This window comes from Grammomys surdaster, unplaced genomic scaffold (genome assembly GCF_004785775.1).
Source record: "Grammomys surdaster isolate TR1022 unplaced genomic scaffold, NIH_TR_1.0 125178, whole genome shotgun sequence".
Classification (NCBI taxonomy): domain Eukaryota; kingdom Metazoa; phylum Chordata; class Mammalia; order Rodentia; family Muridae; genus Grammomys; species Grammomys surdaster.
The window spans coordinates 666,158-689,527 of record NW_021620070.1 but is presented as its reverse complement, the minus strand read 5'-3'; the positions used below and the strand labels follow the sequence as shown (position 1 = coordinate 689,527).

At 38.8% G+C, this 23,370-nt stretch overlaps 1 protein-coding gene across 1 annotated transcript in view; it reads right to left on the bottom strand.

Annotated features, from left to right (window-relative positions):
- Positions 1-380: 380 nt before the first annotated feature.
- Positions 381-23,370, bottom strand: part of LOC114637101 (coagulation factor VIII) — a 99,572-nt gene continuing 76,582 nt past the window's right edge. The window contains exons 12-19 of the mRNA XM_028785254.1: positions 22,383-22,536; positions 19,389-19,598; positions 18,542-18,770; positions 18,178-18,360; positions 16,703-16,819; positions 10,182-10,253; positions 8,543-8,628; positions 381-548 (exon numbers count right to left, since the gene is read on the bottom strand). Coding sequence (XP_028641087.1) covers positions 381-548; positions 8,543-8,628; positions 10,182-10,253; positions 16,703-16,819; positions 18,178-18,360; positions 18,542-18,770; positions 19,389-19,598; positions 22,383-22,536 — 1,219 coding nt within the window. The remainder of the gene's footprint in view (positions 549-8,542; positions 8,629-10,181; positions 10,254-16,702; positions 16,820-18,177; positions 18,361-18,541; positions 18,771-19,388; positions 19,599-22,382; positions 22,537-23,370) is intronic.

Genomic DNA, 23,370 nt, shown 5'->3' with positions numbered 1-23,370 from the left:
AGGAGCATGGTGTAACTGTCACCTGAGAGGCTCTGCCAGAGTCTGACCAATGCAGATGTGGATGCATGCAGCTAAACATTGGACTGAGTGTGGGGACCCCAATGGAAGAGTTAGGGCAAGGATTGAAGGAGCTGAAGGGGTTTGGAACCCCTTAGGAAGTACAACAATATCAGCCAACCAGACCCCCCAAATTCCCCAGGGACTAAACCCATACCATCTATATTTCTATCATCTATGAAAGTATTAAAACTTCTACTTTTTTGTTTGTATGTTCATAAACATTCATAATAACACATAGAAAGAAAATTAATTTTTGGAGCTTGTATGTTGTACCATCTGTCAAAAGACCTTTAAACTTTTCATGTACTGATATGAAAGAGCTAATTACATACCATTAAGGTTCCAGTGGAATTTCCTCGATAACTCAGCCACTTCTTCCCATCAAGGCTATACATGATGATAAACTGAGAGATATAAAGGCTGGAAAATTTCTGACGGGCACCCTGAGTCTTGATGCCATGAATAATCATTGGTGTCAACAGATCTACCTACCAATTAAAACAACTTATTTTAATCTATTTTTAAAAGTACATAGTATTCCCTGAAAAATATTAGTTTTCATTGCTATTAATTATCCACTTAGGTAAACTCTATTGCTACAACTATCTTGCATATTCAGGGAAAGCAGGCACTAATGTTGAAATGTGATCATATATGTATGTAAAGCCATGAAACATGTGTCTGTTGTTTTGAATATTCTTGGCCCATGGAATGGTACTATTTATTAGGTGTAGCTTTGTTGTCTTGAAGCCAGTCTTCTCCTGTTTGCCTTCAGATCAAGATGTTGAACTCTCAGCTCCTCCTGTGCCATGCCTTCCTGGGAGCTGCCATTCTTCTGCCTTGATGATAATGGACTGAACTTCTCATCCTGTAAGCTAGCCCTAACTAATTGTTGTTCTAATAATAGTTGTGTTGGTGGTCATGGTATCTGTTCACAGAAGTAAAACCCTAACTAAGACAATATGGTAGGAATGAGTAAACAGGTGTTTATTGAATTATCTATACACTTCTTGACAAACTAGATCACTTTCAGATCATTGAGTCATTTCCTCCTCAAAGACATCCATGGGGCTGCACGTATAAACCAGAATAGTCTAATAGATGGACCTGATTGATCATGGGCTAAATGATACTATTTTTGATATGTTTAGTTAAATAAAATGTCTTATTAAGATGAACTTCATGGACAAGGATCATTGAGTAATGTGGTTGCTGTGCATGAGAATCTGACTTTAGACCTCAGCACCCACAGAAAAGCCAAGAATAGAAACTAATGCAGCCACTAAGGAAATCAGTGTGGAGACTCCTCAAAAAACTAAAAATAGAACTACCAGAACTATTACATGATCCAGTTATACCACACTTGGGCATATATCCATAAATCTCCATTTTAGAGAGTTGCCTGCCATTATAGAGTTGCCTGCTGCTTATCCATGTTCACTGCTGTTCTACTTATAATAGCCAGAAAATGGAAATGGCCTAAATATCAACCAGTTGATAAATGGATCAAGAAAATGTGGCATATTTATACAATGAAATATTATGTAGCTATTACAAAACTGACATTATGACATACTAAAGCACATGGGTGGATCTAGAAACAACGATTCTAAGTGAGGTAACCAAGACCAGACAGAAAGACAAATGTTACTTGTTTTCTCTTATTTGTGGATGTTAGTTTTGAATCTTTAGAAATATGTGTTTCATTTGGAAGTTGGGAAGTTACTTAAGGGCCATCGAAGGGGGGGGGGCTTTCATGGGAGGGAAAATAGGAGATTCTAGTAAAATGGTTAAAAGGGAATTATGGAAAAAGAAGGTTTGAATTTGGGTTGGGGTGGGAAGGACCAGGAGAAGAGTGCAAATAACATTTAAAGGCTTTTTGAAAAAGTCATATAGAAATCTATATGGCTCCCATAGGCTCATTTATTTCAATTCATAGTTATTAGGAATTACAACTACTGGAGAGGGTTTAGGAGGTATAGCCTTGTTAGGGGAAGTGTGTCACTGGGGGTAGGCTTTGGAGTTTCAAAAGCACAATCTAGGCCTCATATCACTCTCTTCCTGCTGACTGAGGTTCTGGATGTAGCATCTTCAGCCACTTCTTCAGCACCATATCTGCCTGCATGCCAGCATGCTTTCTACCATGACAACAATGGACTAAACCTCTGAAATTGTAAGCCATCCCCAATTAAATACTTTCTTTTATAAGAGTTACCTTGGTATCTCTTCACAGCAACAGAACACTGACTGAGACCAGGAGTATTGCTGCTACAGACCTGACCATGCTCCTTGTGGCAGTATGTGGACTTTGGATTAAGAAAGCAATTGACCTAAAGGGTCATACTAGTAGGATTTTAGAAGAGAGTGGTTCTGAGAGCAATATAGATTATGACAGCCCTACTCAAGAGGTTTCATAGGAAAATATTAAGTAAGTGCCTAGAGACAATTCTCATGATATTTTAATGAACAATGTAGCTGCTTTTTGCCCTTGTCTTAAAACAAATCTGCCTGAGGCTAAATTAAAGAGTTTTGGATTAATATCATTGGCAGAGGAGATTTCAAGACAGCCTAGTATTGACTCTGTCATGTGGTTACTAGTGGTCGCTCCTATGCAGATTTATATTGAAAAAGAACAAGCTGAGCAATGAAAATACAAAATGTACAGCTTGAGCAGAAAAGTGGCCTCAGGAAGTGTAATGGAGCTGAGCTAAGTCTAGTGTTCAAGGAGATAAAAAGTTTACAGAGAGGCTCCAGGCTAAATGGAATAAAAGGAGTGAGTGGTGGCCCAGGGATAGACCCCATCCAGCTTTCAACTTGTGAAGATGAATCAATAAAAAGGTTAAGCAGTGAAGGAAACCATTGAAAACAAAAAGCTGTTGAAGATGTAATTGAATGAGAGGCCAAGTTCCAGCCACAGAACTTGGCAGTTTTGACCATGTGGTTCTGTTTTTAGAGTCAAGGATATAAGAAAGGGGTTGTGATATTTCCCTCTGAGGCTAAGGAAAACTGCTGAGGTTAGGCATATTTCAGAAAGGCAGTTGTATGGAGCTGTTAAAGTGAAGCTTAGATTTCAACCGAGTCCCCAAGAAGTTGTAGATGCAAGAGCTGTGGGATACCTGCCGAGGAGAGCTGCAGACTGAGTGTACAACCAGCTCAAGAGAAATACATTGCAGTCAGCAAAGACGAAAGGAGTTAAAAAGAGATCTGTGCTGGCTAGTTTTATGTTAACTTGACATAAGCTAAAGTCATCTGAGAAGAAGAAACCTCAATTTAAAAATGCCTCTGTAAGATTGGGCTGTAATTAGTGATTGATGTAGAAGAACCCATCCTCCTGTGATTGGAGTTATCTCTGGGCTGATAATTTTGGGTTCTATAAAAATGTAGGCTGAACGAACCATGCTGAACAAGACAATAAGAAGCACTTCTCCATGGCATCTACATTAGCTCCTGCTTCTAGATTTCTGCCCTGAGTTCCTTCCTGACTTCCTTTGATGATTCAAGTATAGGCAAATAAAGTCTTTCCTCCCTAAGCTACTTTGGTCATGATGCTTCATCACAGCAATAGTAACTCTATCTAGACAAGATCCAAAAATTGTTTTGATATCAAACATGGATATACATAATTTAGAGTTTGGCCTGCTGGTTTTAGGTCTTGCTTTGGCCCACTATTTCCTCACTATGCTGCCTTTTTCCTTTTTTGGAATGGAAATGTATATTCGGTGCCATTGTATATTGGAAGTATGTGGTCTGCGATTTGATTTTGATTTTATAGAGGTTACTCTTGAGAGATTGCCTTGAGTCTCAGAAAAGACTTTGAATTTTGGATTTTTAAGAGTGTTGAGAATGTTATAGAATATGGAGGCTTTAAACCTAGTGCAGTGGACATATACTATAACCTATGAGGATGAACCTAGTGAGGACTCCTAGTAATGAAGGGTATAGAGCCTGAACTGGTAATCTTTGGTAACTTGGAAAGGCTTCCATTGGTAGAATCAGGACACCAATCCAGTCACAAAATACCTGTCCTGCCTGCAAGATGCGTTGGAGCAATGGTGGCTCAGAGCTTGTGAGAACTGACAACCAATGACTAATCTAACTTGAAGCCCAAGCCACAAGAGGGAGCCCAATCCCTATACTGCCTGGATGGACAGGAATTAGAAACTGAATGGCTTGAAAACCTAGGGTAGAATGAAACATGATTGATTTTTTTAAAAAGCCACAAATTGATCCTTAATAATATTTTGTTATACTCATAGACCAGTGCCCAGTTATCATCAGAGGGACTTCTAGCAGCTGGTGGGAGTAGATGCAGAGACCCACACCCAAATATTAGGCAGGGCTCAGTATCTTGGGGTTTCTATTGCTGTGAAGAGACACCATGACCTAGGCAACTCTTATAAAGAACATTTAATTGGGGCTGGCTTACAGGTTTAGAGGTTCAGTCCATTATCATCCTGGCAGGAAGCATGGCAAGCATTCAGGCAGGCATGGCGCTAGAGGAGCTGAGAGTTCTACATCTTCATCCAAAGGAAGTCAGGAGCAGACTGTCTCTTCCACACTGAGTGAAGCTTCAAAGCCCACCCACAGTGACATACTTCCTCCAACAAGGCCACACCCACTCAAACAAGGTCACACCTCCTAATAGCACCACTCCCTAGGCCAAGCATATTCAAGTCATCACACAGGAAATCCTGTAGAAGAGTGGGAGGAAGGATTGTAGGAACCAGAAAGGTCAAGGACATGAGGAAAATACATTCCATAGAATTAACTAAGAAGGGCTCATAGGGGTTCACACAGATTGAAACAGCAATCACAGAACCTACATGAGTCTGTGCTAGGTCCTCTGTATACATGGTGCTGTTGTTTAGCTTAGAGTGCTTGTGGAACTCCTAACAATGGGAGAGATGTCTAATTCTTTTGCCTACTTTGGGGATCCTTTTCCTCCTACTGAATTACCTTGTCCAGCTTTGACATGAGGGTTTGTGCCCAATCTTACTGCATCTCATTATGCCATGTTTTATTGACATCCCTGGGAAATCTGCTCTTTTCTGAAGGGAAACAGGAGTAGATCTGGAGGAAAGGGCAGATGGGGGTAGGACTGGGAGGAGTGAAAGGAAGGAAGCCATGGTCAGGATGTATTTTATGAGAGAAGAATAAATTTTTACAGAGTTGAACTAAATGTATTTTCTACATTATGATATTGTTATAAGTTTATGGGAACCAGGGAGTGGAATGAGGTGGTTTGAATAAGAATGGCCCTCATAGGCTCATATATTTGAATGCTTGATCATCAAGGAGTGTCACTAGTTAGAGGGATTGGGAGTCGTGACCTTGACGGGATAGGTGTGGTATTGATGAAGGAACTGTGTCACTAGGGGTGAGCTTGAGGTTTCAAAAGCACAAACCAGGCCCAGTGTGGCATTCTCTTCCTACTGCCTGTGGATTCAGATGTAGAACTCTCAGCTACTTCTCCAGCACCATGTCTGCCTACATGCTGCCATGCTCCCCGTCTAGACAACAATAGAATAAATTGTAACTGAAATTGCAAACAAGCTCCAATTAAAAGCTTTCTTTTCTAAGAGTTGCCATGGTCATGGTTTCTCTTCACAGCAATAGAACACTAAGACATGTATCTACAGTATTAGATAATACTGTAGAAGATACACACACACACACACACACACACAGGTAGAGAGAGAGAGAGAGAGACAGAGACAGAGACAGACAGAGACAGAGACAGAGAGACAGAGTTAAAGTGGAGTTATCCTAAAATAGGGCAACAATGCTCATACTGAATATCACAGCTAACAAAAAAAAAAGCTCAATGCTGGGAATAGGTTACCTATTTTAGAGTTCTTAGTCAATGAGGTCACATAGATCCCCAAACATTATAGGCTATTGTCAATGTTATTGTTTGCCTTCTAGAACTTGATGGTAAAACCCAATTACTGAAGACACCACACACTTGAGTCATAGATCTTGGATAAATCAAGCTGGTACTGACATGGAAGTTTCATCCATACTTGTTATCTTTTTCCCCCATATAATATTTTTATTGATTTTCAAAGAGTTTCACATTATGCACCCTGATTACAATCTCTTCCCAGTCTTTCTAAGTCTAGTCCCTCTCATGAACTGCCCCACCAAATAAAAATAAGAACAAAGGAAGAAAGAGAGAAAGAAAGAAAGAAAGAAAGAAAGAAAGAAAGAAAGAAAGAAAGAAAGAAAGGAAGAAAGAAGTAGCAACAACAAAAAGTTGATGTTATATTATCTATGTATTCACTGGAACAAGGTCAAACTGTCAATGGCCTGCTCCCTAAATAGAACTGAATCCTTTCTAGCTTTCATGATGCTAGACTTTTCTAAGTAGTTAAAATCTTATCCAACTATGAATTCTGTAAACTACAATAATGCCTAATCTGACAATATATATGTCCACTGGTATAATAATGGCACAAATGTTATTGAAGTGATTGACTACTTTCTGCTTAGATCTAACCTACTCCATGACATGGAACCCATAACTGAAACTGTCAAAATGTCCAAAAACCTGAGGTTTGATAAGTCATAGGCCCTAAAGGATGACCTAATACTATTATTTTGCTAAATGGATATAGTATTACATTTACTTCTGATGACTTATTGCTATACTCATAGCTCAAAGTATTTCTCAATCCTCATTAGACAAGTTTCTCCTTACAGTTGATGACAATTAACACAGAGACTCCCACCTGTTCAGCATACAAAGAATAAGAGTGCTCAGCCTAAAAAGTTGGACATACATATTAAATATCTCCTACAGCTCAGGGATTTTTGAGGAAGATGGAGTAGAGAGATTGTAAAAGGCAGAGATGGTCAATAACAACAAAGAACAGTGATTCCTAGACACAACATGGTTGTAACACCTATGAACTCAAAGCAATGTAACAATATGCACAAAAGCCTACACAAGCTTCAGCCAGACAAAAAATCCAAATATGGGGTAGGGTGAAAGTGGGTATAAAGTCCTACCACTAGCTCATGAAGTTTGAGCATTTGATAGCTTCTGGGAGAAGGAATATCAGCTTTCTTCACCAGAGTAACACCAAGTAGGTTGAACACACACAGAGAAGGTCCCACTATCAAGACAAGCTGGACAATACAAAGTGGACTCAAAGTAGAAGAAAAAAGAAGAAAAAAATCTCAGAAGTTGGGTGGGAAGGTAAGAGAGAGTGGAGAGGACAGTTATAGAAGGAATTGTGGGAGGAAGCATGAATATGTTCAAGGTACATTATTTGAGATTCCCAAAGAATAAATACAAATATTGTTAAACATAATATGGAAAGTAACAGACAAATGCAACTGATATTTAACCCTGGTGTTCACATGTGCTATACATAAGCACACGCACATGCATGCACACACATAGATTCATACCATTCATACATACAAAGACACATTAAAATAAAAAGATGATGTTCATGTTCATTTTTAATATGGCTACTAGAAAATGCCAAACAATACATGTGATTTTGTGTACATCATATTTCCATTGATGAGGGCTGCTCTTGATAATCTGATAATCTGAGAGACTGTGTACACTAATAGTCAGATAATCTGAGAGACTGTGTACACTTAAAAATGTTGAGCTAGCCTACCTCAAGTATTAGTCCATCTTAGCTTACTACAGCAGACTATATTAAGTAGGTATTTCCTAATACCCAAGGGATATAAATCTTCTGAAAAAGATTTAATTATACAAAAGAAGCTACAATTTATTTGCGTTTAAGATTAAGGACTAAGCTACCTATTTTGTATAGAAATGAAGAACATTAGGACTCAGGGGTACCTACTCAGTTGTAAATATCTCATCATAGAAAATACAAGGTCTTGAAAATAGTGTCTTTAGTTAGGCTTCCATTGATGCAAAGAGGCACCATGACCACAGCAATAGTTAATTGAGGCTGTCTTACAGTTCAGAAGTTTAGTTCATTATAATCATGGCAGTAAGCATAGCAGTGTCCAGGCAGACATGGTACTGAAGAAGGAGCTGAGAGTTCTACACCTTGATTCAATGGCAGCCAGAAGGAGACTATCTTCCGTACTTGGTGGAGCCTGAGCACAGGAGTCCTCAAAGCCCTTCCCCACAGTGACTCAACAAGGCCACATCTCCTTCAATAAGGCCACACTTCCTAACAATGTCACTCCCTATGGCCAAGCATACAAACACACAAATCTATGGGGGCCAAACCCATGCAAACCACCACAGGTAGTAAATTCAAATTTATAGAAATCATTCTGATGTTAGATTCCAAGTAGAAAGAAATGGGATGAATCTGTATATTAAATTCTATTCCAAGTGACTAATTTATGAATATTTTTGAACAAATTAAGTCATTCTATTCTATAGTTTCCTCATATGTTAAATGATATTCTGTGGGAAAGACTGCAAAATGATAATATTTTGAACTTGTTAAATGTTGATTTCTCATAGTTTTCTAACCTTGATCCAAGAAAAGGGCTCCTTGGTACTCCAGGCATTGATTGATCCAGAATAATGAAGTCTTGCCAGGTTTGGGGCCCATTGTCCTTTGTCCAAGAAAGAAGAGAGAGATTATATTATTGTATTTTCGATTGGATTTATTGTAAAAACTTGGAACAACAGTATTATCTAGAGAAAGGTTAATTCTAGCTGCAGAAGAGATAAAATAGCATAAAAGTTTTATAGCATGACAGTATTGATTATTAGCTAAAGGATTTGCTTTTTGGTGTTGTATATTTCATGTTCTATTTTTTTTTGGAAGGGAAGGCAATACTGGGGAATGAACCTGGGGCCTTGCATGTGTTAAGCAAATGTTCTACCACTGAGCTATATATGCAATATACAAGAGATATTAAAATGTTTCTTTACTATATAATGTACATTTATTATAGAAATGCTAGAAAATTAAAAATAAAATAAAAAAATAAAAGCATAGTGTTTCTATCCAGAAACCCATTAAATAAATAATACATAAACTTCTTTCCCAAGGGGAATTTTCTCCTTTAAAGTAGAGGTTGACAAACTTCTAAATGTGTGCATGTGTACACACACACACACACACACACACACACATGCAAAGTGTAATAAAATTTTTTTTCAACTTAATATTTTTTAAGTGATTATTTGTAAATTTCACATAATACACCCTGATCACACTCACTTCTCACTTTTCTCAGGTCCCCTCCCCCCACCATGATGACTTTCCCCTAAGAAAAGGAAGAAAGAAAAAACAAACCCAATTTGTGCTGCCTATATACTCAATGGAACATGGCCAAACTCCCAATGGCAAGCCCCTTAAGGAAAACTGAGTCCCTTTGTACCTGTACCCTTGAATATTTGGGAAGAGGAAGTATACTGGAAGACTGGGAAGAGGTACATGAAAGGATAATAGAGGACAATGAATAGAATCAAAGTATATTATATTCAATTAAGAAAACAAAAATGTTACAATGAAACCAACTCTTTTGCACAAGTAATATAGACTAAAAATAGAAAATTATTTTTAACTCATATACAAAAAACATAAACAATAATCTGTAAGCCCTTATTCTAGATTAATTTTCTATAAACCCTATTTAAGCTTTACTATCACTGTTCAGAAGAAAGGGTATGCTCAATAGAATGGACTCACAAAAGCAGTTCTGAAAGTACTAGAGGAGGGTATTTCAAGAGTTAGTGTCATTGCTGAGGTAAGAAATGAAAGTAGCCTGAAATAAGATGGTCATAATGGAAAATGAAATGAAGAATATATACTTGAGAAGAGTACTGAGCAGAAGTAAGAAAAGCATAGAGGAGGGCTGAATAGATGGTGCAGCAGTTAACACTTTTTGCTCTTCCAGAGGACCCAGGTTTGATTCCCAGCACCTACAAGACAGCTCACAAACTGTAATTCCAGCCTCAGGGAATTCTATACCCTCTTCTGGCTTCTGTAGGCATCAGGCATGCCTATTTCCATGAAGACAAAACATCCATGTATGTAAAATAAAATAATGTAAAAAAGAGAAAAGCATGGAAGGGAGTAGATTGATTATTTGAAATTGTCCAACAGAAATGAAAAAAAATCAGCCCAGATTCTAATAACAAAAATAATAGTATTTACCATAGTGTCCTGAAGCTGTAATCTGGAAATCTCTGATGCTTCCAGAAGCCATTCCCAGAGGAATCTGGCACTCTGAAATCAAACACAGAAGTTAGAAATGACTCAGAACCCATTAAATACATCAATAAATGACAATATTTTTAGGTAAGTGGTAGTTCTATTACTTATTTAAGGTTTGTCTTAGTGTTTTACTGCTGTGAAAAGACACCATGACCAAGACAACTCTGGTAAGGACAACATTTATTTGGGGCTGGCTTACAGGTTAAGAGATTTAGTCCATTATCATCAAGGCAGGATCCAGACAGGCATGGTGCAGGAGGAGCTGAGAGTTCAACATCTTCATCTGAAGGCTGTTAAGAGAATACTGACTTCTAGGCAGCTAGGATGAGGGTCTTATCCCACAGTGACACACCTACTCCAAAGGGTCTCACCTCCTAACTGTGTCACTCCCTGGCCTTAGCATATATAAGCCATCACATTCCACTCTCTGTCCCCATAGGTTTGTTCAAACATATGAGTCTATGGGGGCCATGCCTAAACATGGAATAATGTAAAAATACTTTTAGTCCAACATCCAAAGTCCCCATAGTCTATAGTAGTCTCAACAATGTTAAAAGTCAGGGCATAAAGTAAGGGATGGGCTTGCCATCCCACAGTCAAAAACTCTGACCCATAATTGTTCCTGTCTGAAAGAACTGCAGAGACAAAAATGGAGAAGAGCCTGAGGAAAAGGAGGTCCAGGCTCAAATTGGGATCAAGCTCAAGGGGAGTCCCCATGGCCTGATGCCATTACTGAGGCTATGGAGTGCTCATAAAAAGGGGCCTATCACGACTGCCCTCTGAAAGACCCAACAAGCAGCGGAAAGAGTCAGATGCGGAGATTTACACCCAACCAATGGACAGAAGCTGCTGATCACTGTGGTTGAATTAGGAAAAAGCTAGAAGAGGCTGAGGAGAAGGGTGACCCTGTAGGAGGACCAGCAGTCTCCACTAACCTGGACCCCTGAGATCTCTCAGATACTGGCCCATAAACCAGGCAGCATATACCAGCTGATATGAGGCCTCTAACACATATATAGCAAGGACTGCCGGGTCTTAACTCAGAGAAGATGCACCGAAGGCCCCAGAGTGGGGAGGTCTTGTGGGGTGGGGGGTGGGGAGGATGGAGACATCCTCATGGAGACTGGGCTTGGGGTATGTATGGGATATGGAACAGTCAGAGGGTGGACCAGGAGAGGGATAAAATCTGGACTGTAAAAAAAAAGATTAAATAAAAATAATAAGAAAAAAACCAATGTTAAAAGTCAAAAGGTCAAGGTTTCCTCTTAGATCCATCCAATCACTTATCTTTAATCCTCAAAGCAAGACAGGAAACCAGCTGGGCAAACTCCAAACTGCATCTCCATGTCTGATGTCAAAGCAGTCTTCAAATCTTCAACTCCCTTCTCATCTTTGTTGATAGCAACTATCTTCTTTCTCCTGAGCTGGTTCTACTCCCTGTTAGCAGCTTTCTTCAGAAGATAGCCCATGGCTCTGGCATCTCAAACATCTTGGGGTCTACAAGGCAACTTCAATGTTACAGCTTCTTGTTTCTATGTCTGGGATCCACACATGATTTTCTGTCCTCCAAAGGGCTGGTGTCACTTCTCCAGCTCTGCCCTCTGTAGCACTCTAAGCTCAGCTTGATCCACTCAGCTGCCTCTGCTGTTCTTGGTGATCATCCCATGGTACTGGCATCTCTAATACACTGGTGTCTTCTATCATAACTAGGCTTCACCAATAGCCTGTCATAGGCTCTCTTCATGGTGCCATGTCTCAAATTCTTTGGATGATCCCTTCAATCATGAGCCATCAACTACAACTGAGGCTGCACCTTCACCAATGGCCTTCATTGGTCTCTCACAGTGCCAAGCCTCAGCTGTTCTTCATGACCCCCTCATGCCTTCAAAACTAGTACCATCTTGGACTCTTACACATTATCAAGTATAGCTGCAGCATGAGGTATAACCCTGGCTATACCTACAGCTTCTTTGTGCTCTCAGTAAACACTTCCCAGAAGATTTCACCTCAGTGATGCTGGTCTCTTCTTAATCACCACTAATTTCTTAGCTCCAGCTAACCAGCATCAATTGTCCCAGTAGTCTCCTTTTCCTCTTGACTCTAAAGCCAGAGCCACATGGCCAAAGCTGCTGAGTTCTGCTGCTTGCAGGAGCTGGAACATGGCCCTTTTGTTCTATTACATTATCACCAGCTTTCTGTTTTCCAATTCCTTCACTGTCCTGGAACTTGCACTGTAGATTGACCTTGAACTTGGAGATCTGCATGCCTGTCTCCTGGGATTAAAGGTGTGTACCTCCATGCCTGGATTTAAGCCTTTCTTCATCTAAAACTTGCTGGATCTTAGGCTGGCCTTGACCTAAGAGATCTGCTTGGCTTTATCTCCTGGGATTTAATGTGTGTACCACCAAGCCTGGACCTAAATTTAGCTGTGTAGAATCTTGCCCCAAAGTCCCACTCCCTTAATTTGTTATCTCCTTGAACACAGGATTCAGCTCCATTTCACTTCCTAGTACTCCTTTAACCTGAAACACACATTATGTCATTTTCATTTCTCAGCTAACTATGCTTGTTTAAAATGCTGTTCCTGAGACTTAACCAGAGAACAAAGTCTATGATGAGTGTTTGTGAGACTTCCTTTGTGAAAGCAATTAATCAGAGTCTATTTGCCTTGGCCTCAGGCAGACTCTTCAAACAAGGAGAAAAAGTCACCATATTCTTCAGCAAAATACCACAAAAAAACAGTCTATAGGCCACATATTGAAATTATCCATTGAAACCTCTTGAGCCAGGTCTGCACAACTCAAATCATTCTCAGTAACAAAGTCTTCCAAATTCCTCCTAGGATAGCCCAATAAGCCCCATTTAAAGTATTCCACTGCCTTCCAAATCCAAAGTCCCAAAATCTACATTCTTCCAAACAAAAGCATAGTCAGGCTTATCAGAGCAATACCCCAGTCCCTGGTACCAACCTCTGTCTTAGTTAGTGTTTTACTACTGTTTATAGGCATCATGACCAAGGCAACTCTTTTTTTTTTCCAGTAGAAACACAGCAAAGTGCAGCTTTATTAGAAAAACATGATTATCAATACAAATAGCACTTTTAATAAGCTGACTATTTCAAGCTTCTTAAAGATTTTATAATAGAAACAACCATTTACAGGGCTGGAGAGATGGCTCAATGGTTAAGTGTACTTTGCTGTTCTTGCAGGAAGACATAAGTTCAATTCCACGCACCCCTATCAGGTGGTTCACAACAGCCTGTAACTACCTCCAGTGGATCCAATGCATTCACATGGCCTCAGTGGGCACTATACTTACCTGAACATGGCCACAAAGAGATTACACAAATATACATATACCTAACAATAAAATAAATCTTTAAAAAAATACTTGGTCATTCTGATGTCACTTTGGAAAAAACTAGTGTCATGATGAATTACATGTTTTCAACTTTACCTATATACACCATTGTTCCAAAAAAAATCTTTAAGTTATACTGGGAATGCATATAGTAGTTTTCAAAGTAATAAGGAGTAAGATATCTGAAAAACAGATGTTTGGAAACAAGACAAGATTAGGAATCTTGAGCTAGGTTATAAAACAAATTGGTTCTTTGGGTCTCTGGTTTATGGTGGTAAATTTTGACAATATAGCCAGAATTATCGAAAGAAAGAAAGCTGATTCTGAATCTTTAAATATTCTGAATTTTTGCCACATTGCATAAAAATAACAAAAGTGGAATATGAACCTTCACATACCCACATATGTATCCATGCACTGCATGGATTAAAAAAAATCTGTGCCAATATATCATATGTATTTTTGAACCGTGACAAAGATAAAAATGTATGGAAGAATTAAAGTTGTATTTCTTTCTACATCTCAACTCCCAGAAAACAGCTCTCCTGTATCAGCCTGCCACTCTATGACAGTAAAGAGTACTGATGTTCTTGGTCCTAAACAGAGGCACACCACCTAGTGAAACACAGCAGAGAATACTGGTGCCCTTGCTCAGTCCTAAAGAGAGGTACACTGCCTCCTGACACACAACCTTATTTTTCACTCTCTTAAATATCTCAGCGTTCTTTGGATCTGCGTACTTCCACATATTTAGCAATTTAGTAGAGTGTCTTTTACAAATTTCCTCTTTCTAAGTGACAGAATTTCACACCCCAACTGTCTTTCCTTTTGTGCTGCCCAGTCATTCCCATTTCTTTCCTGTGAAGAGTTATAAATGTGTTTTCTTTTTCTTTCTTTCTTTTTTTATTGGATGTTTTAATTACATTTCATATGTTGTCCCCTTACCCCATCCCCCACCCACCCAGGACCCCCTATCCCCTCACCCCTCCTCCTTCTTCTCTGCGGATGTAACCCCCGCCTACCCCCCCACTCCCACCTCTCCACCCTCAAAATTCCTACACCCTGGGGCGTCCAGCCTTCACAAAGTCAAGTATCTCTTCTTCCACCTATGCCCAGCAGGGCCCTCCACTCTTACCTATACAGCTGAAGCCATGGGTCCCTCCCTAAGTGCTCCCAGGCCGGTGGTTTATACCCTGGGAGCTCTGGTTGGTTGGTATTGTTGCTCTCCTCATGGGGCCACAAACCCTTTCAGCTCCAATGGCCTTCACTCTAACTCCTCCATTGGGAACCCCATTATCAGTTCAATGGCTAGTTGTGAGCATCTGCCTCTGAATATGTCAGACTCTTGAAGACCTCTGAGGAGACATCCATATCAGGCTCTTATCAGCATGCACTTCCTGACTTCCACATCAGTATCTACCTTTGGTGACTGTACATGGAATGGATACTCAGGTGGAATGGTCTTCAGACGGCCCCTCCTTCAGTTTCTGTCCCTCACTTTGTCTCCATAGTTGCTCCCATGAGTATTTTGTTGCTCCTTCTAAGAAGGACCGAATCACCCCCACTTGGTCTTCCTTCTTCATGAGCTTCATGTGGCCTGTGAGTTGCATCTTGGGCATTTGAAGGTTCTGGGCTAATATCCAATAATCAGTGAGTGAATACCATGTGTGTTCTTTTGTGATTGGCTTACTTCACTCAGGATGATAATTTCTAGTTCCATCCATTTACCTAGGAAACTCTCGAATTCATTGTTTTTAATAGCTGAGTAATACTCCATTGTGTAAATATACCACATTTTTTGAAACCATTCCTCAGTTGAAGGACATCTGGGTTCTTTCCAGCTCCTGGCTATTATAAATAAGGCTGCTATGAACATAATTGAGCATATGTCCTTGTTATATGTTCCAGCATCTTCTGGGTACATACCTAGGAGTGGTATAGCTGGATCCTCAGGTAATGCTATGTCCAATTTTCTGAGGAACCGCCAGACTGATTTCCAAAGTGATTGCACCATCTTGCAGTCCCACCAACAATGGAGGAGTGTTCCTCTTTCTCCACGCCCTCGCCAGCATCTACTATCACCTGAGTTTTTAATCTTAGCCATTCTGACTGGTGTGAGATGGAATCTCAGGGTTGTTTTGATTTGCATTTCCCTGATGACTTAGGATACTGAACATTTCTTTAGGTGCTTCTCGACCAAGGCAACTCTTATAAGGACAACATTTAAGTGAGGATGGCTTACAGGTTCAGAGGTTCAGTCCATTATCTTCAATGCGAGAGCATGGCAGCATCCAGGCAGGTATAGTGCAGGTGGAGCTGAGAGTTCTACATCTTGATCTGAAGGCTGCTAGCAGAATACTCACTTTCAGGCAGCTAGGACTAGGGTATTAAAGCCCACACCCACAGTGACATACCTACTCCAATAAGGCCATACCTACAGGGCCATACCTAATAGTGACACTCCCTGGGCTGAGCATATACAAACCATCACAAGGTTATATCCCCAAAATCTTACAAGTGAAATTTATAAGTTATCATTGGTAATTAAATCAAAACTAAGTTTCCAAATCTGTTATTGTGAAATTGAAGACTTTTAAGCACCAATCTGATAAATATCACAGCTTCATATTCAAAGGGTCCAAAGCTCATTCATTTTAAATTTAATAGTAATACAAGCTTGTATTCACCAACCAGAGTACACATGGAGGGACTCATGGCTCCAGCTGCATATGTAGCAGAGAATGGCCTTTTCTGATATCAAAAGGAGGAGAGACCCTTGGTCCTAGGAAGGCTTGATGCCCCAGTGTAGGGGAATGCTAGGGTCGGGAGACGGGGGGGGGTGGGCCCCCCCCCGAGTACCCTCATAGAAGCAGGGGGAGGGAGGATGGGATAGGGAGTTTCTGGAGGGGAAACTGGAAAAGAGGTTAACATTTGAAATGTAAATACATAAAATATACAATAAAAAGTTAATTTTAGAAAAAAAAATACAAGCTTGTATTTATTTATTTATTTATTTTGACAAAGACAGCCACTTCAAGGAGGAGAAAAAATGTATGGAAATAGACTGAAAGGTTAGTGAACTTCTATCCATAGTTACTCACGCTTGCTGTACACCAGAAAAAGAGTGCTCATCCCAGCCTGTAAGTGCTCGCCAATAAGGCATTCTACTCGCCAAATTCCAGGTCTGGATGGTAGCATTTCCAGTGTCTCAAAAACACCTTTTGAAATGAAAAGGAACAAAAATTATATTTCATTAAAAAATGAGTATAAAATACATTGGTTTATTTACAATATATAACATGAATATAGAGCTACCAAAATTCAGTTGCATCATCTTAGATCTCTCAAGTGCAAAAGATTTGTCATGTGCTCTTTTTCTCTAAAAAAGTCCTAGAGCTATCTTTACTACTGACCAGACTTAACCTTCAAGGTGATTAGAAATCACAGTAAGATCATCTAGGATCCAGGGCACTAGTTAAAGGGATCTCAAGTTATAAGAAGCTGGAGGGAGGGGAGAAGCTGTACAGGTGGCTCAGGAGTTAAATGTGCTAGTGATCTTGCAGAGGTCCAAGATTGGTATCCAATTACCTATGTCAGGTCACTCACAACTGCTTGCAATTACAGTTCCTGGGGTTCTGATGACCTCTTTTGACCTTCGTCGGCACCAGACACTTATATGTGCATACAGACACTGTTAGACTTAGGCACGCAGCTTGGAACAGATAATACCAGACCAAACGGTTCCAAAGGGAAGGGGGTTTATTCAGGGCAGAAGGCAAAGGTAGGGGAGAGAAACAGGAGAAGATGGTGGAGAAAGTGGAGAGAGAGAGAGGAGAGAAGAGGAGGCCAGCCATGACCACGTGGAGAGAAGGGGAAGGGAAGGGAGGAAGAGCGAGGAGAAACTAGAGGCAAGAGAGTAAGAGAGTAAGAGAGAGAGGAGGAGGCAGGCAGCCCCTTTTATAGTGGGCAGGCCTGCCTGGCTGTTGCCAGGTAACTGTGGGGATGAGCATACCTGGGTGTTGCCAGATAACTGTGGAGGTGGAGTTTAGACAGAATACTAACAGACACAGACACAGACACAGACACAGACACAGACACAGACACAGACACAGACACAGACACAGACACACAGACACACAGACAGACACACAGACACACACACACACACACACACACACACACACACAACTGTACAATTTAAAAGGGACAAATGGAGAACTGAAATAAAACTGTGTTTTGATCAACACTGTCATTAGTGCTTCATCAATATATCTGTAAACAAATCAGTCTTGATAGCTACTAGTATCATGTGGGATTTGAGAGGAATATAATAAGATTTTTAGGAAAGTAATATCTGGTGTTAATTATTAATTTCGAGTAGTTTTTATGTATCTGAAATTATCTTGTTCATTTGCTAATTTATTTATCTCTGTGTATAGAATAAAGTTACTTTGAAAAAGTAAGGCATTTCAGCAAGGAGCTTCTCTGTAACTGATTATATCAACTATACTAAGACCATTTAAAATAAGTTATTAATAAATACGGTAGGTAGAGAACAGAATAAACTAGCTCACACCTGGGTAGAGGTTGTACACTGCCATTTTGTACTCTTCTTTTTTCCGTACAGTGAAAACATGTCCACTGAAATGAATAGATTGGATGTTCTCATTGTTGCCCATGCTGAGAAGATACCATCGAATCCTTTGATACTGAGCCATTACTAAGCCTGGTAAGGTATCCATCACATAACCATTGATTGCTGCAGAAGAATGTAGAGAAAATTACTAAAATCTATCACTGAAGTTCCTGTTTCTCCACAGAAAATACTGACACTATTCAGAATTTCACTTACTACTCTTCAAGTCTCTGGCTCATGGCTCATTTGAAAAAGTACACATTACATTTCACAGTGAATAATATTTATATATGGATTTCGTTACCATGAAAACGATAATTCTCTTTCAAAGTGGGGTCTTCGATCTGGATATTGCAGGGTGTCTTGCAGTTCCTTTCCACATTTTCAGGGAAATACCAGCTCTTGGTCTCATCAAAGACAGTGAAAAGCAGAGCAAATTCCTGTACTGTCACTTGTCTCCCATGAGCAGGATTCAGTGTGTTCGTGTGGCAAATCAGAAGGGGTCCAATTAATCCTGAGTGCATATCTCTTTCCTAGGGTTCCCAGGAGGGCATTAATTGTATTAGTGTAAGTTCTTATCAACTTGCATGCCAAAGTACAGTTTATTCTATGTAGTAGATTCCAGAGTTATATTTCTAACATAGAAAAGTGATATTGGGAAATGCAAATCAAAACAACCCTGAGATTCCATCTCACACCAGTCAGAATGGCTAAGATTAAAAACTCAGGTGATAGTTTTAGTGATGCTGGAGAGGATGTGGAGAAAGAGGAACACTCCTCCATTGTTAGTGGGACTGCAAGATGGTGCAACCACTTTGAAAATCAGTGTGGTGGTTCCTCAGAAAATTGGACATAGCATTACCTGAGGATCCAGCTATACCACTCCTAGGCATATACCCAGAAGATGCTCCAACATATAACAAGGACATATGCTCAACTATGTTCATAGCAGCCTTGTTTATAATAGCCAGAAGCTGGAAAGAACCAAGATGTCCTTCAACAGAGGAATGGATACAAAAAAATGTGGTACATTTACACAATGGAGTATTACTCAGGTATTAAAAACAATGAATTCAAGAAATTCTTAGGTAAATGGATGGAACTAGAACTTTTAAGTGAGAATATGTCTATCCCAATAAAGAACTGCTTACAAGATCAACATCAGAGAAATAAGCCCAGGCCTTGCAGTCAAACTCATCTTCTGTGGGTGCCATATGATGTTGTACTTTCCAAAAATAAATTTTGGTTTCATTAGGCTTAACAAAGTTTCTTCTAGGTTCTTGCCCTCTCTGATCTTCCTCATAAGAAATGAGGCTAGAATAGAAAGAGTAGGGACGGGAGGCCTGGTTTTTGAAAGTCACCTGAAGAGGAAAAAAATCCAGGAGAATAATTTTTTAGAATAATAAAATCCTAAGGACTTATAAGGTTTTATATCTGTATCCCTCTAACTTATGGTCTTTATCCTATTTTTATTAACTTAGACCTTAAAAAGGTTATGAAAAAAATGTGAATTCTAGTTTTATAACATGAAAATTACAAAGGAGAAAATTATTAAACACTTAAAAGTAATTCAAAAGTCAACAGAAAATGTCACTATAACATGAGGAGTGACTACTTAAGGTTTCTTATAACAAATTCCAAGATGAATGTACATTATCTTTTTTTTTTTTTTTTGGTTTTTCGAGACAGGGTTTCTCTGTATAGCCCTGGCTATCCTGGAACTCACTCTGTAGACCAGGCTGGCCTCGAACTCAGAAATCCGCCTGCCTCTGCCTCCCAAGTGCTGGGATTAAAGGCGTGCGCCACCACCGCCCGGCTGAATGTACATTATCTTATAAATTTTTTATTTATTTTAATCAATTCTTTGAGAATTCCAAACTGTATTTTGATTACATTCACCTCTACTTTTTCCCAGATCAAACCCTACATCCCTACTCACTCATCTTTGTGTCCTTTTTAAAAACTGTTTTCTTTTTAGATTCAAAAGCCTATGCATATTTATCATAGAATATATGCAAAGTAAAATAAATTCCAAGATAGAAAAAAATGTATCTATAATCCCATAGCTTTAGAGGCGTCTATATGTTTACTAACAGTCAATTGGAAAAATGAATGAATATTTTTGGAATAAAATAAAATAACTTCGATATTTTTTTAAAATGGACCAAAAATTACTTAAATTTTATAGGAGTTATTGAGATATGGTTAAATAATAAGAGTATTTTTCCTTAAAAAAGTATTTTCCTGGCCGGGCGGTGGTGGCGCACGCCTTTAATCCCAGCACTTGGGAGGCAGAGGCAGGCGGATTTCTGAGTTCGAGAGTTCGAGGCTAGCCTGGTCTACAGAGTGAGTTCCAGGACAGCCAGGGCTACTCAGAGAAACCCTGTCTCGAAAAACCAAAAAAAAAAAAAAAAAAAAAAAAAAAGTATTTTCCTAAGTTTACTGTCTCTTAATTTCATAAAATTTTTTAAAAATAAAATAGAATTTTAGATAGTAACTCATAAGACTTTCCTTTTTTACAATTTCACCGCTTTTATATTTTTAAAATTTCTCTCTACCCAGAAGGTTTTAAATATTTTCTTTTATAGAATAATTTTTATATAGTTAAAATCATCACTGGTTAATATCTAATATGTAAGGTAATATTAATAAAATTATCTCCTCTAAAAAGACAAATTTACAAAAGATGTTAACAGAGAATTCATAATTCATGTATAGTACAGTTCCGGAGTTTTATTCTAGTTAAAGGAAAATAATTATTTATAAAATAGAAAAAAGGGAAGCTGGGTGTGGTGGCATTCACCTTTAATCACAGCACTCAAGAGGCAAAGATTAGAAGATTTCTCCAAGTTGCAGGTCAGTCCAGGCTACATTATAAAATGCTGTCTCAAAGAAATAAAAAGATTGAGACTCACTTGCCTCTGCCTCCAGAGTACAGGGATAGGAGGTAAGGTGGGAAGTAGGTGAGGATTAAAGGCATGTGCCACCACACTCAGCCAAAGGGTCCTTTCTTTCTTACTTAGAAAGTGTTTGATGATATAAAGTATTTATTACATAATACATAATTAAAAAGAAGCAGAATTACATATGATATAATTCTAATATATAAAAATCAGGCAACAGATAAGGAATACACATCAAAATGATAAACTTTTTTTTTTTTTTTTTGGTTTTTCGAGACAGGGTTTCTCTGTGTAGCCCTGGCTGTCCTGGAACTCACTCTGTAGACCAGGCTGGCCTCGAACTCAGAAATCCACCTGCCTCTGCCTCCCAAGTGCTGGGATTAAAGGCATGTGCCACCACTGCCCAGCTAAAATGATAAACTTTTTAATTTTTATGCACTTAATTTTTTTCAGATGGGAGAATACATTATATTTCCCACTGCTATATATTCATTGTATGTGTTACTATATTACATAGGGTATTTTCATACATGTGCATGATGCAGTTTGAATATATTCCTCACATATTCCTCTACCTTCTCCTTCTCTTCTTTCTCTCTCACATTACTTCCCTTTGTTCCCACAGATCAGTTGTATCCAGCCTTCTCATACTGCGACGTGATGTTATCTACTGATGTTCACACTGAAGAATGATACAATTGAGTTTCAAAAAATTCAAAAAAGTTTATAATGTTCAAAGTAAGTTTGTAATTTTGTGCTAGGACACACATATCTGTATTTCGTTGCATGTGGTTTGTAGGCTGTTATGTTAGGCCTAGACCAGTAGTTCTCAAACTTCTTGATGCTACAACCCTTTAATATAGTTCCACTATATTGTGGTGACCCCCAATCATAAAATTATTTTCATTGCTACTTCATAAGTGTAATTTTGCTACTGTTATGAATGGTAATGTAAATATCTGATATGTAAGATACCTGATGCATGACTCTTATGAAAGGATCACTTTATCCCGCCCAAAGGGATCTCAATCTACAGGTTGAGAAGCACTAACCTAGACTATTTAACTTCTACTTTTGTCATATATATATATGTGTGCATGATGCAGTTTGAATATATTCCTCACATATTCCTCTACCATATATATATATATATATATATATATATATATATATATATATATATATCTTTTATAATTAGAAGCAAACTAAATATATAAAATTATTCAATTGTCCGTAACTTACCATAATGTTGTCTTCAACTTCTGCTCTTATATATGGCCCCAACAACCCCAGATGTTCATTTAGTTCTCCACGGTATAAGGGCTGACTAAAGGATCCATCAGTAAATTCCTGAAAAACTACTTTCTTGAACTGAGCTATATTGCCACTTTGATCTCTGGAGAAAAAGCAGAATAATATCAGTACTTTATGGACTCATGAGGAGGGATGTCCCACATTTCTGTTTTCCCTGTATTTGAGATACACTTAAGTAAAATTCATGATAAACAATAAATATAATGCTGCAGGAAGGAAAGAAAGAGAGATGAAAGATAATTTTCAGAGGCTAGCGATGTAGTTCAGTTAGTAGTGCTTGCCAACATGTAGGGATCTCTGGGTTCCATTTCTAGTGCAGCATAAACTAACCCTAACCCCAACCCTATTAACTCCAGCACTCAGAAGGCTGAAACAAGAGAAACACTACAAGCTTTAAGCCAGTATGGGGAACACAGAAAATTTGAGAATAGCCTCTAACACATATACAGCAAGGACTGCCAGGTCTGAACTCAGAGAAAATACACCTAACCCTCAAGAGATTGGAGGCCCCAGGGAGTGTGGAGGTCTGGTGTGGTGGGGTGTGGAGAGGATGGAGACATCCTCGTGGAGATGGGGGGATAAAATCTGGATTGTAAAAATAGATTAAATAAAATTTAGAAAAAGAAAAAGAAAGAAAGAAACCTGTTTCCGTATACTGAGAAAAAAAATTATTGATGAATGTTGAATAAATATAGACCTTAAGAACATACTTTAAATATAAGAGAGCCTGTTTTCTATTCCTTAGATCTCTCTTAAATTTTTAAAAATACCATTTAAAATTCTGAAATGAAATATACACGTCTTTCATTCAGAAATGCAGACATCTTCCAGAAAACTACATATCCCTTTCTACTCTGCTATCTCTCCACTAAAGGTAACCACTCTTCTGATGTTTATAATAATCTTATTTCTTTGC